The sequence below is a fragment of the Scomber japonicus genome, chromosome 5, assembly GCF_027409825.1.
Source record: "Scomber japonicus isolate fScoJap1 chromosome 5, fScoJap1.pri, whole genome shotgun sequence".
NCBI lineage: Eukaryota > Metazoa > Chordata > Actinopteri > Scombriformes > Scombridae > Scomber > Scomber japonicus.
In genome coordinates this window covers 4,372,041-4,386,743 of record NC_070582.1, presented here as the reverse complement: position 1 = coordinate 4,386,743, position 14,703 = coordinate 4,372,041, and the positions used below count along the sequence as shown (strand labels likewise).

At 42.8% G+C, this 14,703-nt stretch overlaps 2 protein-coding genes across 2 annotated transcripts in view; one reads left to right on the top strand and one right to left on the bottom strand.

Annotated features, from left to right (window-relative positions):
• LOC128358610 (40S ribosomal protein S17) overlaps positions 1–14,703 on the top strand; it is a 554,334-nt gene that overhangs the window by 337,159 nt on the left and 202,472 nt on the right. The window lies entirely within an intron of this gene.
• Positions 1–14,703, bottom strand: part of itga11b (integrin, alpha 11b) — an 87,982-nt gene that overhangs the window by 49,424 nt on the left and 23,855 nt on the right. The window contains exons 3-4 of the mRNA XM_053319441.1: positions 5,274–5,383; positions 2,897–2,988 (exon numbers count right to left, since the gene is read on the bottom strand). Coding sequence (XP_053175416.1) covers positions 2,897–2,988; positions 5,274–5,383 — 202 coding nt within the window. The remainder of the gene's footprint in view (positions 1–2,896; positions 2,989–5,273; positions 5,384–14,703) is intronic.

The window sequence follows — 14,703 nt, the reverse complement described above, 5'->3', positions numbered from 1 at the left end:
GAGGGAGTAATGAAGGAAGGAAGGAAAGGAGTAGGGAGTAATGAAGGGAGGAGGAAGGAAGGAAGGAAGGAAGGACAGAAGGAACAGTCGGGAGGGTTAACAGACTTCCTGGTTTAGTGTCAGAGTTTCCAGTAGAAGCAGCAGCTGTTAAAGCGACCGTAGCGTACTCTACCTTCACAGGGACGATCAGGTTGCTGCTGTGTTTCTGCAGGTTAACATATGATCAACTTTATAAGGTGATAATATGACAATGTTGTGTTTATAGTCCGCTTTGATCCATTAATACTGCTTCAGAAGTCGGACCAAGATGAAGACAAGTAAAAGGAGCTCAGCCTAAAGTCATTATACTGGTTACCTGACAGTTCTCATATGGATTAGACTTGTCTAGAAAGTGACTCCCATTCAAAAAATGGAAAGAAAGAAAGAAAAGGAGTAAGGAGGGAGGAAGGAAGGAAGGAAAGAAGGAAGGAAGGGAGGGAGAAGAGGAAGGATGGAAGGAAGGAAGGAAGGAAGGAAGGGAGTAAGGAGGGAGGGAGGAGAGGAAGGACGGAAGGAAGGGAGTAAGGAGGGAGGGAGGAGAGGAAGGAAGGAAGGAAGGAAAGGCGTAAGGAGGGAGGGACGAAGGAAATAAGGAGAGAAGGAAGGGAGAAAGGAGTAGGGAGGGAGGAAGGAGTAAGGAGGGAAGGAGGAGAGGAAGGAAGGAAGGAAGGAAGGAAGGAAGGAAGGAAGGAAGGAAGGAAGGAAGGAAGGAAGGAAGGAAGGAAGGAAGGAAGGAACAGTCAAAAGAGATGGGGTCAGTTTGACCCGGGAGGACAACAGGTTCAAAGTCATTATATTGGTTAACTGCCAGTTCTCATATGAATTTGACTTGTCTTTAAAGAAAGTGACTCCCATTCAAAAAATGGAAAGAAAGAAAGAAAAGGAGTAAGGAGGGAGGAAGGAAGGAAGGAAAGAAGGAAGGAAGGGAGTAAGGAGGGAGGGAGGAGAGGAAGGAAGGAAGGGAGTAAGGAGGGAGGGAGAAGAGGAAGGACGGAAGGAAGGGAGTAAGGAGGGAGGGAGGAGAGGAAGGACGGAAGGAAGGGAGTAAGGAGGGAGGGAGAAGAGGAAGGAAGGAATAAGGAAGGAAGTAGGGAAGGAAGGAAGGAAAGAAAGGAGTAAGGAGGGAGGGAGGAAGGAAGGAAAGGAGTAAGGAGGGAGGAAGAAGGAAGATAATTGTATATTTTAATGTTTGGTTATTGGGTTTTATTTTTTATTTATTTTATTTTTTATTATTATTAGTGGGGTAGGGAAGTTAATTGTATGTTTTAATGTTTGTTTGTTTTTTTTAATTTATTTATCAAATTGCTTGATTGTATGTTTTTTATTTCCAATTCTTACTGTTTAAATGTTTGTTTTATATAAAGCACATTGAGTCACCATTGTGTATGTAATGCTGTATATAAATAAAGCTTTCCTTGCCTTGCACCTTATAAAGTTTAGATATGAGTGCCCTAACCCTAATCATTGGTGGTTTACAGAGCTATGTGATGAATTAATGATACAGATGTTGTAAATATGAACCTCGCTGATGGTGAAATGTCCCTTATTGTTTCCTGTTTGATTTATTGACAGGTGTACAGACTGGTGGAGCAGCCTGAATTGATATAAAAGCTACTGATTGAGGCTGTCTTCACTCATTCATGGCTAATCATGGGAATGGGAAATGAAGCTCCTCATTCCTCAATGACTCAATGATTTATAAAACAGAGCCATACATACACACACACGGCTTTATAAATCTTAAGAAAAGAATGTGTATGCATATTTCTGTCTTTGTGCAGACATAGTTTTAGTCATAAATCTTCAGAGAGTTTTATGAATCTGGCCTCGGGACTCTCAGGTCCTCTGGAGTTTTTACCGTCGTTCCAAAAGCGCAGGACAAAAAGGTTTGGTGAGACATTTTTTAGTTTTAGTTGGAACAGTCTGACACGGATGGATATCTTTTAAACATAAAACCTTTTCAGCCTGGTTTTAATCAGACTGTTATAAGTCCGTCATGTTTTCATCTTGTGTTGTAAAACGTTTCATTACCTCTCACCTACTTATTTTAGCCTGTTTGTAACTGTCATTTATCTATTTTACAGGATTAAAAATCTATTTTACTGGTTTTATTACATTTTTATTGAATCTATTTCCCATGTGCATTAGTCATTAGTCACATTTGTACTGTCTTATCCCTCCTGTTGTTCTATATTGGGTCAAAATTGACTCGAGGACATTTGCTCTGTCTTTTAATTGACTTGTGCAAACCTGTATGAAAAGTGAAATTCAAATTATGTTGGACTAATTTCAGAGAGAAGTTTTGTAATTTTTACTGCACAATACATTACTTTTTCAGATTCTGATTTTACATTAAAAAACATAAGCTTGTTAAGCTCTCTGTAACTCAAAAATGACGTATAATTTAATTTAAATGAGGGCTATTGACCATAACTTCCATAAATATATGTAAAACCTGTGATAATAAGGTGGAATGAAGTTGGCTAAAAAGGTCTAATACAGAATTAGGTGATAATTTATAGCTTGCATCAGCTTGTCAGTAAAACACTGACCCGTATGAACACTATATTGATACTCTGTGTGCTTTGTGTGGTAGAACAAAATATGGACACAACAAATGACTTTTTAAAACTAGGAAAATAAAAGTGTATGGGTGTGTAAATGTGTGTAGGTGCAAGACAAAAAAAACAAACCCAAAATAACTCAAGATCAAACCAACTGAGAGGATAGAGAGAGACTGAATACTCAGCCCTCTAATTATAAAGGAGCAGGTGTTTGCCATCTCTCCTAATGAGCCACTTCCCAAGGAACCAATAAATAGGTCATAGGCCTTGAGGCCATCACACTTGTGACTCACCACAAAGCTGTTGTCTCTGGGATTGGAGGTCAGCGACATTCCCAGCTTCATCTCGTCTTTCCTCTCAGACACATTGTCTAGAGATAGTTTCCCTGATCACAGTCACAAGAATCACAGAGTTAATCACAGAGTATGACAGAGTGTAGATGTGAAGTGAGAGTCCCTGCTGACTGTATCATAAATACAGCAGATGCATTTAATTATTCAAGATAAACATCAAATATAATTAGGGATGCCGATATTATCGTTTTTTTAACCGATGTTTGTTCTGTACGCTATAGAATTTCCGAGCCTGCCTGAACGCAGCATGGAACGTTTACCGGCGCGCGTTTGATGACGTTAAACAACAACAAAATGCTAGACTCGCGTGTTGCTAACCTTCGCTAACCGTTGCTAACCGCGGCTAACAAGTTCATAGCGTCCACCGCCGTGTACACAAACACACAAACAGGAACGAGGTTTACCTCCTCGTTGACATTTTCTCTGTTATGTTTTCGGCGAGTCTCCTCTGTGACGTCACCGCCATAGTCCGGTGGGTCCTATCAGAGTGCTACTCTTCTGGAGACACAACAGCTGAGAGGAGTGACGGAGAGGACTTCTTCCCGCCTCCAGAAACGGGGCTTATGTCTGTGGTTTGGAACTATTTCCAAGTGAGTCTTACTCATACTAAATTTGCAATGACTGCAGAGTAACATAATAAATATGGCAGTGACATATTGGCACTTTTTTTCATAACTTAAGTTGAAGTTGTTCTCTTATTTAGCACAGACAGTGTTTACACGTGGAAAGCCATGTTGCATTTATGTTTGCATCCAGTGGAGCATCACAATAAAATTAGGCATAATGTGTTAATTCCATAATAGGAGATATGTTCCTATGCATATATCGGTATAGGAAATTAAGAGTTGGGGAATATCGGATAACGGCAGAAAAGTCAATATCGAGCATCCCTAAATATAATTGATCTACTAACAAGTGTCCTAACCCTGATATATCTTATGCCTCTGTGCTGTAAAAGTATTAAAAACATGTAAATGAACCACAGTGCTGCTCTGGGTCACATGTTGCTTTGTTCCTGGAGAGAGTGGTGACTTTAGTTTGTGAGCAATATGAGCAGAATCAAATATCACGATATTTCTAATGCCCTGATATAGATATTTTGACAGTATTGTAGGGATTACTATCCGTGCTTTCATAAAATATTTACGCAATGAGATTTTTGATAATCATCTGAAATGTGGATTTAATGACTACTGTAATACAGCCTTTAAAAGTAGGAAAAGAACAACACTTAGTCCATATTACGATATTCAAAGTCTAAGACGATATCTATAAAATATCACAATATCGATATAATATGGATTTATTGCCCAGCCCTAGTAGAAAAGTCTCGTACGTATCACAACTTCTCAAAGGACTTCAGTACAAACTCAAGAGGTTGTGACATGTAGCATGAGTCTTTGTGCTTTAAATAGTTTATGGAAAACAACGGCAGAGGTCTACAGCACAGAGGAAGAAGATGTATATCAGGCTTTGGATACACACACGCAATACTAGTGGAGTAGATCTGTTGATAATAAGAAAAACGTTGGAGATTGGCAGCTTTATCCTTTAAGACACCGTTGTTATTAAGACAGCATGTTGGATATATGTTGCAGTTGCCATGAGGGTGAACTGGCTCTCTGGCCTCACGATAAAAAACCTCCATGAAGAGAGAGATCCAAAACCCTTGTTACTTTGATCTCTGTTGCATCATGTAAGGCTTCAGTACGAACACCTGTCAAAGATGTGCTGACGAACGTGTGATCATACGTGGGACCATAGACTGTATAAAAGAAATGGACTTAACATCCGTGACATCACCCATTGGTTTGTGGACTGCTGCTCGGAAGCCAATAGTTTCGAATCATCTTGAACATTTCAGGTGCATGCTGGGAAAAATAAAAACACGGATTCTACTTATATGGGCATGAGACGGGGTCATGGGCGGAGCGGGGAGGTTGCTATGGTTGCGAGGGCTGGATCTCGAGGACATTGGTCAATCAACCTGTCAATCAGGACGTAGCCACGCCCTAATGCATACCCTGCTTTATCATCAAATATAAAATCAGGGAGGCCAAAATGTCCCAAATGAACATCATACTGCATTGAAGAAGGCTTTAAACTAGCGATTGAGACCATAAACACATTTTGAAAACGTTTACTGAGGTTAGAAATCAAGTGAGAAGTTGGTGAATTCTCCATTGACTTGTATAGAGACGGTCGCCCCCTGGTGGCCTTTTGATAGAATGCAGCTCTAAATTACTTCCGCATTGGCTTCATTTCAGAGGACTGGAACTCCCCGCCTGCGAACACCTGGATCGGATACGTTTCTCACCCAGGTTGAGTCGGCTGCAGTTTGCAGACCTTCTGGTATCCAGCGGACATCTGTACACATCACCGGTCTGCTGCTGCCCGGTGGATTCAAAGGGAGCTCCGACCAGCAACCTGGAGGTACACACACACACACACACACACACACACACACACACACACACACACACACACACACACACACACAGATGTTTGACTACCCTTGTTAAGACATCACATTGACTTCTATCCATTGTGGACAGCTGAACTCAAACCTTTGCCTCATTAGGACTGAGATTTGCTCTAACTCGACAAGGATGGTGAGTGTTTATACCAAAAAAAAGCACACACACACATGCACACACACACACACACACACACGCACACAACTGAGGCTCAAACAATACAGGAAGTTATGGATTTATCTTTCTAAGACACACAGCAGGGCCTCAAATAAAACGCTCAGATGGTGAATCAACAGGAAATTTAACTGTCAGATGTGTTTTCTTCTCTCTGATGCAGATTTATTGAGCATCACAAAGCAATGCACATGTTTCTCTGATGTAGCTCAAAACATTTTGTATTTATAAAAACTAATACATATTGTAAATATATTGTGCAGTTGTGCAGAGAAGTCCTTTGGGGCAAGTTTCACAGTTCAGATGTTTTATCAACTCCAGGATTGAGGAAAGTAGAGAAACCAGTAAGAAGACTTAGTCCTGTTTCCATTAAAGAAGTTTGGGTACAATTTAGGAGGCGGGAACTTCCTCTCGGCCATTGTGTCTCCATTGCAGAGTCGGACCTTGATAGGACCCACCAAACTCTGGAGGTGACCTAATCATTCTGCAACAGTTTCAATCATTGCGTTCTTCTGCTGGGTTTTAAAAATGGCGCTTTCTGTTGACCAGGAAGGAAGGAAGTTAGGGGGATGGAGGAAGGAAGGAAAGAAGGACAGAGGAAAGAAGGAAGGGAGGAAGGTAGGGGGAGGAAAGAAAGAGAGAAGGAGGGAGGAAGGAAGTTAGGGGGATGGAGGAAGGAAGGAAAGAAGTACAGAGGAAAGAAGGAAGGAAGGAACAGTCAAAACAGACGGGGTCAATTTGACCCAGGAGGACGACCCAAAGGTGAAAAAAAGAAACACAACGTATGACTAATTAAACTATAACGAAGCTCCTTTTTTAAGCCTGAACTGACTCAAACCTTCATTCCTTTATTAGTGACACTACTTTCTATCATTTTCTTATATTTTCTTCCACCTGTCTTTGTTTATGATGACCGATTTGCTGGATGATACCAGTCTAGGATAAATCTGTGAGAAGATGTTGTCCTTTTTTCCACTCTTCACACATGATTCATTTCAGCTGCTCTTTGTTAATCTACCTTCCGCTTTAAAATGCCCCAAATATGTTCTGTTGGATTCAGGTCAGAGAACATACTTGGCCAGGTCGTAGTGACTCTTTTTTTTCTTTCTTTCTTTCTTTAAAAGCTCTTGCGTGATTTTTGCAGAGTCTTTGGGATCATTGTCATGTTGGAAAATGACTTCCCTGCCAACCGTCTTGAGACTGGGAGTCATGTGTTTATCTGGATATTAAACAGATGACTCCCGGTATTAAAAGTGCATTGATAGTGCCATCTATAAATGTCATCTCCTCTAAACCTTCTGCACTCCAGTAGCTCCACATCAGCAACGCTCCCACCTCCATAGTTCACTGTCAGCACTGCGTTGTGTCCTGTCCATGTCACGCTGAACCCCATCGCATCCAAACAAACTGACCCAAGTTTTTCTTTTTTTTTCTGAGCAATGTTTTTCTTCTTGGACATCGTCAGTTGGAGTTGACTTCATGTAATGTCCTCGTACTGTCTGGGCAGCCACTGAAACATCAATTTTAACATTTCAGCATTTCAGCAGCACTTTGCCTTTGTCTATTTTTCAATGGAAGGAAATGCTTTTTAAACAAATAGCATGAAAAGCTACATGACTAAATCATTAACCCTCCTGTTGTCCTCAAGTCAAGAAAGGAGGGAGGGAGGAAGAAGGAAAGGAAGGAAGGAGAAAGAGAGAAGGAGGGAGGGAGGGAGGAACGAACGAACGAATGAAGGAACAAAGGAAGGAAGGAGAAAGAGAGAAGGAGGGAGGGAGGAAGGAAGGAAGGAAGGACAGGAAAGAAGGTAGGGGGAGGGAAGAAAGAGAGAAGGAGGAAGGAAGGAAGGATAAAGGAAAAGAGGAAGGGAGGAAGGTAGGGGGAGGAAAAAGAGAAGGAGGGAGGAAAGGTGGAAGGAAGGAAGGATAGATAAAGGAAAAGAGGAAGGAAGGAAAGAAGGACAGAGGAAAGAAGGGAGGAATGTAGAGGGAGGAAAGAAAGAGAAGGAGGGAGGAAAGACAGAAGAAGGAAGGAAGGAAGGAAGGAACAGTCAAAACAGACAGAGTCAATTTGACCCGGGAGGATGACACGGCTTCTTCTACTCTCTCACATCTTTGTAAAGTCTCTCTGTCTGGTTTCTTACATGTTCAGGTGACTCCTCGCCGTGTGGAGCCGTTTCACATTACACACACGACCCAGACTGAAAACTGAGAAAGTGTCATAACCCCCCCCCCCCCCCCCACTCTCTACTTCTACCTCCTAGTCTGCTCTCTTTCTTTCTCTCTGCCCTTCCTTGTGTGTTAATGCATGACTGCAGAAGTGAAGACATGTGTTTAGGTGTCAGGGTACCAGCTGCCATAAATCCTGATTAGCCCCCCCCATATATATAAATATATCTATACCTGGTTCTGCAAACACCTCATCCTTAGATCTCACACTCTGTTTTTGCAGTTAGAGGCACGCATTTAGTCCTTGTTGAGTCTTTTTACTTTTTTTGCCAGTAATGTGCTTTTTCTTAACACCAGTTTCTCTGTGTCTGCAGTTTCTCTCCATCTGCCATCCTTCCTGTCTTCCCCATCATCTTTGAATAATGCTTACTGACCATCATTTAATAATAATAAATAATAAATACTTTATTTTTGGATAGGGACGGTGCACATTGATGAACATCGATATTTAAACATCTCTGTAAACATGCTGGATAATAGTAAAACTGCTCATTTGCATCTGTAGTCCTTGTGTAAAACCTATGATAACACGTAAAGCTGGCTAAAAGGGTCTAACAGAGAATTGGGTGATTAGTTATAACTTATGCTTTATGAACAGTCAGGACAGTGGAGGATAACACTTGCATAGTAGATGGAAAGACAACAACAAATAAAGGTGTGTGTTTTTACGCATATGAGTAAAAAAAAAATCTATTTTTCTTTTTTAACCCTCCTGTTGTCCTCAAGTCAAGGAAGGAAGGAAGGAACCAAGGAAAGAAGGGAAGAAAAGGGGGGAGGGAGAAAGAAAAGAGGAAGGAAGTATGCATCAGGTTTATTAATGAAAGAGAGAAGGAGGGAGGAAAGAGAAAAGGAAGGAAGGAAGGAAAGGAGGGACGGAGGAAGGTAGGACAGAGGAAAGAAGGAAGGGAGGAAGGAAGGAGGGTGGAAAGAAGGAAGGAAGGAAGGAAGGAGGGAGGGAGGAAGGAAAGAAGGAGGGAGGGTGGAAAGAAGGAAGGAAGGAAGGAAGGGAGGAAAGAAAGAAGGGAGGAAAGGAGGAAGTACAGACGGAAAGAAGGAACAGACAAAACAGACCCGGGAAGACGACACAAAGGTTAATAAATGTATTAATGTGTTTTGTTTTAGTTCGTTCTTTGCTTTTTTTAAGTCTGTTTCTGTTTGTTTTGTCTGTTTATAATTTGTAGTCTCCAAAAAAAAAAAAAGCAGACAAACATTTAAACAAAGACAGGTTGGATACAAGACAAAGGATGGACGACTACGGCACAAACACACAATAAAAAGAACTAAGAAGCCCATAAAAAAGCAACTGGAAACATAGATGTTTAGTGTAGTGCTCTTTTTAACTGTGGGGTCTTGAGTTGGGGGTCTAATGCAGGTCATTCAGTGTGATATAGAAACACTCGAGCCGATGAACTTCCCGCTGCTGCACTCAGAGGTCAGACCTTGTTCGAAGCTGCTGCAGCTGCTGGAGCGATCAGCGGCGGTGGCGGCGGCGGCGGTCGTGTTAAACGCAGGTCCTGCTGCTGCGGTGTCACACAGCGAGCAGGTTATTAGTGTTAAATCTGGAGGAGAAAACACATGTGGCCTGTGGCGGGTTCTGGGAAAAAGGGGCTGACTCACATACCAGAGGAGATGCCATAGTAGAGTAGCTAACCCTCAATCTGCTAATGTGTCTCCCTTCCACATCAAACGGGTGGAGGAGCGCTGACAAACCACATCCCCAAAAACTGCAGACGACCCGAGTCCACATCCTGCAGCCCTGCAGACCTGCAGCAGCAAACGGCAGACACAAACACGCCAGCCATGCAGTGACATCACTTCATCACGCTGGTCGCTTCCTGAGCAGGTGCTGTCATCTTAGTTTACTGGTAAAGCCTCTAAACTGTACCTGCTTCTTCTTTTTACTACTTTAATGCGTGGCTTCATTTCCCGTAATGACTGTTGAGAAACCCAAGAGGAGAAACTTGAACTGTTTATCCAGCTGAACACATTTTGGTTTGTTTCCTGCTTCTGGTGTTCTACAAACGGATCTCAAATTTCTTCTTCTATTACTATTCAAACTTCAGAAGTCAGTGCTCGCTCTTAATCCTCCTGTTGTCCTCGAGTCAAGGAAGGAAGGGAGGAAGAAGGAAAGAAAAGAGGGAGGGAGGGAGGAAGGAAGAAGGAAGGAAATTAGAGAGGAAGGAAGGAAAGAAGGACAGAGGAAAGAAGGAAGGAGGGAGGGAGGAAGGACAGAGGAAGGAAAGGAGGGAGGGAGGGAGAAAGGAAAGAAGGACAGAGGGGAGAAAGGAAAGGAGGGAGGACGGAGGGAAAGAAAGAAGGAAGGGAGGTAATAGGGATGGTGGAAAAAAGGAAGGAGGGAGGGAGGGAGGAAGGAAAGAAGGAAGGGAGAGGAAGGAAAGGAGGGAGGTAGTAGGGAGGGAGGAAAGAAGGAAAGAAGTAGGGAGGGAGGAAAGAAGGAAAGAGGGAGGGAGGGAGAAAGGAAAACAGGAAGGAAGGAAAGAAGGACGGAGGAAGGGAGGTAATAGGGAGGGAGGAAAAGAGGAAGGAAGGAAGGAAGGAAGGACGGAGGAAGGAAGGTAATAGGGAGGGAGGAAAGAAGGAAGGAGGGAGAAAGGAAAAGAGGAAGGGAGGAAAGAAGGACAGAGGAAAGAAGGAAGGGAGAGAAAGGAAAGGAGGGAGGACGGAAGGAGGGAAAGAAAGAAGGAATGGCAGGGGCTACTACATTGCTGCCAACCTGCTCATCAGGAGGGAAACTAACCAGCAATAAGAGCAATTTGGGGGTTAAGTATCTTAGGAACCACCGATCTTCCAATTGGTGGACGACCGCTCTTCCTCGTGAGCCACGGCCGACTAGAAGGAAATAACAGAAAGCTCAGAGAGTCTCTTGTGATTCTGAAATGAACACCCATCTAAAACGGTCCAGCGGTGAAAGTTGCACAAGAGACACGAGGTGAGAATGTGTTTTGTGTTCTGTGTAAATAATCATCCTCTCTGCTGCACTATATAAACAGCACACTACATCTATATCAGGGGTGCTAAACATGCGGCCCGAGGGCCAGAACCGGCCCGCCGAGAGGTCCAATCCGGCCCAGTTTCCTTCTTCCTCCTTTCCTTCCTTCCGTCTGTCCTTCCTACCTTCCTCCCTTCCTTCCTTCCTTCTTTTCCTTCTTGTCTTCCCTTCCTTCCTTCCTTCCGTCTGTCCTTCCTACCTCCCTTCCTTCCTTCCTTCCTTCCTTCCTTCCTTCTTTTCCTTCTGTCTTCCCTTCCTTCCTTCCGTCTGTCCTTCCTACCTCCCTTCCTTCCTTCCTTCCTTCCTTCCTTCCTTCTTTTCCTTCTGTCTTCCCTTCCTTCCTTCCGTCTGTCTTTCCTACCTCCCTTCCTCCGTCTTCTTTTCCTTCCTTCCTTTTATCTGCCCTTCTTCCCTTCCTTCTTGTCTTCTCTTCCTTCCTTTTGTACTTATTCCCTTCCTTCCTTCTGTCTGTCCTTCTACCCTTCCTTTCATCTGCCCTTCTTTTCCTTCCTTCCTTCCATCTGCCCTTCTATTCCTTCCTTCCTTCCATCCATCCATCTTTCCATCCTTCTTGTCTACTCTTCTCTTCCTTCCATCTGCTCTTCCTTCCTCCCTTTCTTTCTTCCATCTTTCCTTCCTGTATTCTCTTCCTTCTCCTCCTTTTCTTTCCTTCCTTCCGTCCGTCCTTCCTTTTAATAATCCGGCCCACATGAGATCAAATTGGGCCTTGAATGAAAATGAGTTTGACACCTCTGATCTATATTCAGTAAAAGCTATAAATCTATAGAAATGGAGATAAATCGGGAAATCTATGTCGTATCATTTAACGCTACAGATAAACTTTCTAAATTGTGTCTTCAGCATCTTCAGAGTCACACTGTTCTTCTTGTGTAAGGAGTAAAAACAAACACACTCTGTCTCTCAGACACAAACACACACACACACACGGATCTCAGCGTGAAGGTTGCTGCCTACATAAATACTTCAGCTCGACTCTATAAACACACGCAGTCGGAGGTTTGACCCCAGATTTGACTGAGGTCGGCACAGGTCAACGGGTTTGACCTCAGACGGACCAAAACAGCATCCTCAACGCAAACATATACACAGAGCTTACCGCTGAGGTCTGTCTCAGTTTGATTACCGTATTTTCCACACTATAAGGCGCACTGGATTATAAGGTGCACCTTATTGGCCTATTTTATAATTTTTTTTAACCCTTAAACAGGCAGGAGTGGAAAATTACATGTAAAAAATCCCAATTTGATGTTACTAGTAGCACGTAAAGTAAAATATTTCCACTCATATTTTTAATATATTTTGGATTTTATGAGTTGTGTCTCCACCAGGATGTGTTGCCCTTATTAAGGCATACAATGGTGATAATGGTAAAAACACTTAAATGTGTTATTTAACATAGAAAAGTGATACATTCTGGTCATTAATACTAGTTTCTAAACTGATTTTTATCATTTTATAACTACCACAAGCTTTAATTCTACCAATATAAGGCACATATACATTTAAACAACCACCTTAACCAATCATGCTCCTTATAGAGTCTGTATCTCCTGGTGCACGCTGCCTGTCAGTATCATATCAGCTGGTAGCCAGTCCATTGGCTCCGCATTGCCGCGTCAACACGCCGGAGGGTTTCAAGTCTTGTAAGCCACGAAATATTACCGTAATAGCCATATACAAGGTGCACCGGATTGTAAGGCGCACTGTCAGCTTTTGAGAAAATTGAAGGCTTTTTAGGTGCGCTGTATAGTGCGGAAAATAGGGTAAAGTTAAACCAACATGATGAAGTTAGTCACAATAGACAATGTAGTACAACATCAGGAGGTTGTGACATGATGTAGCACAACAAGCTAGCCCACAAGTTCAGGCACATGCTGAGTGAAGTCTGCTTTACACAGAACAACTCTCCTGAGACTGAAAACGTGACTGAACATGTGACCCAGTGCAGCAATGTGGCTCACTTATGTGTTTTTAATGGTTTTTGGACAGCAGCAGAGGCCTACAGCACAGAGGATGAAGATATATTAGGCTGTCGTCCTCCCGGGTCAAACTGACCCCATCTCTTTTGACTGTTCCTTCCTTCCTTCCTTCTTTCCCTCCCTGCTCCTTTCCTCTTTTCTTCCTCCTTCTTTCCGTCCTTACTCCTTTCCTTCCTCCCTCCCTACTCCTTTCCTTCCTTCCTTCCTCCCTCCCTCCTTACTACTTTTCTTCCTCCCTTCCTTCTCTCCTTACTCCCTTCCTCCCTCCCTCCCTCCTTACTCCTTTCCTTCCTCCCTCCCTCCTTACTCCTTTCCTTCCTTCCTTCCTTTCTCCTTTCCTCCCTCCCTCCCTCCTTACTCCTTTCCTTCCTCCCTCCCTCCTTACTCCTTTCCTTCCTCCCTCCCTCCTTACTCTTTTCCTTCCTTCCTTTCTCCTTTCCTCCCTCCCTCCCTCCTTACTCCTTTCCTTCCTCCCTCCCTCCTTACTCCTTTCGTTCCTTCCTTCCTTCCTTGACCTGAGGACAACAGGAGGGTTAATCATAGAAAGTCCCCAGTCAAATCCTATAAACTAACAATAACTGATTTTCTGTCTACTAGTTTTAAGAGGAAACAACACATGACATATCATCTTTTAAGTTGATATGTTGAACTTGTTAACAAACAGTTGCTTATTTCCACATCAAGCAACAATGGAGCAACATTATGATTAATCTGGACTCACGTTTGTGTCCGCCTGTTGAATGTAAAGTCCAATATTCACTTTTATACTGCAGCTGTTGCTCGGCCTCACATGGGACAGTCACTCTTTGTATAATCAGCTGCTTAAGCGGCCCACATAGTCACTAAGGATTTCTGCTCCCGATGGCCAATGACTCTGAATTTAAGGAAGTTTATGCTCCTTTTCTCTACTTTATCTGTTCGAAAAACCTCAAAAACTCATTTACATGTTAAACAGAGCATTTGGGAAACTATGACATTGTAGTTTGTGGCTTTGTGTAATGAGCATGCGCCTGAAACAACTGCTACTAAAGCTCACTACCAAGCCCCCAGAAACAGCACAGGGCTTTGAAGCCAATCTGATAAAGTGGCCAAACTATATTTACAACATCAGGTGATGCTATTAGACTTTTTCCCATAAACTTACATTGTGAAAGAGACGTCTGTAAATCAGTGGACGCATGTTTCTGAGCTCTGCGAAGTGGCTCATTTCACTATCAGAATTTGATCCGTTTGGTCAGATTATGGGCCCAATGATGCGGAACAGGAAGAGCTTTTTTGGCTTCATGCACCACTGAGCGGCTTTGATACATCCACGCTCACTACACATAGTCAAAATGTTCCTTACTGGTATTTGACATATCATAGGAGACTTTGTTGTAGACTTTATCATTAGCATACTTTTTAGAGCAATTGTAGTCATTTGTGCATTCTTGTGTGCAGAGATATTTTTGTAAATAAAGGTTGAGTGGAAAGAATTTCCTTTTTCAAAAAGAAGGGGGACAATATCAGTTTAGAAATATCCATACACATGTGGTGAAGGTCTGAGTCTGTCTGGATAACAGCACTAGGCAAACACCTGAAATGTAAATGTCGCCAGAGTTAAAAAAAAACTCTGCAGAATAACGATGTCAGATCCCCCCGTAGAAAAACACACACACACACACACACACACACACACACACACACACACACACACAGCTGAGTGATGGGCTTCCCAGAGGGAGGTTGGGGAATAACAAACCGCAACACATAGTTTCCAGATCCTCCGCTCTGCCCCGGGATGCAGGAGAGGCCGGTCGTGAGACAAATGCAAATAGTTTCCACTTATTTACCTGCGACTTCAAAGGCACAGAGATTT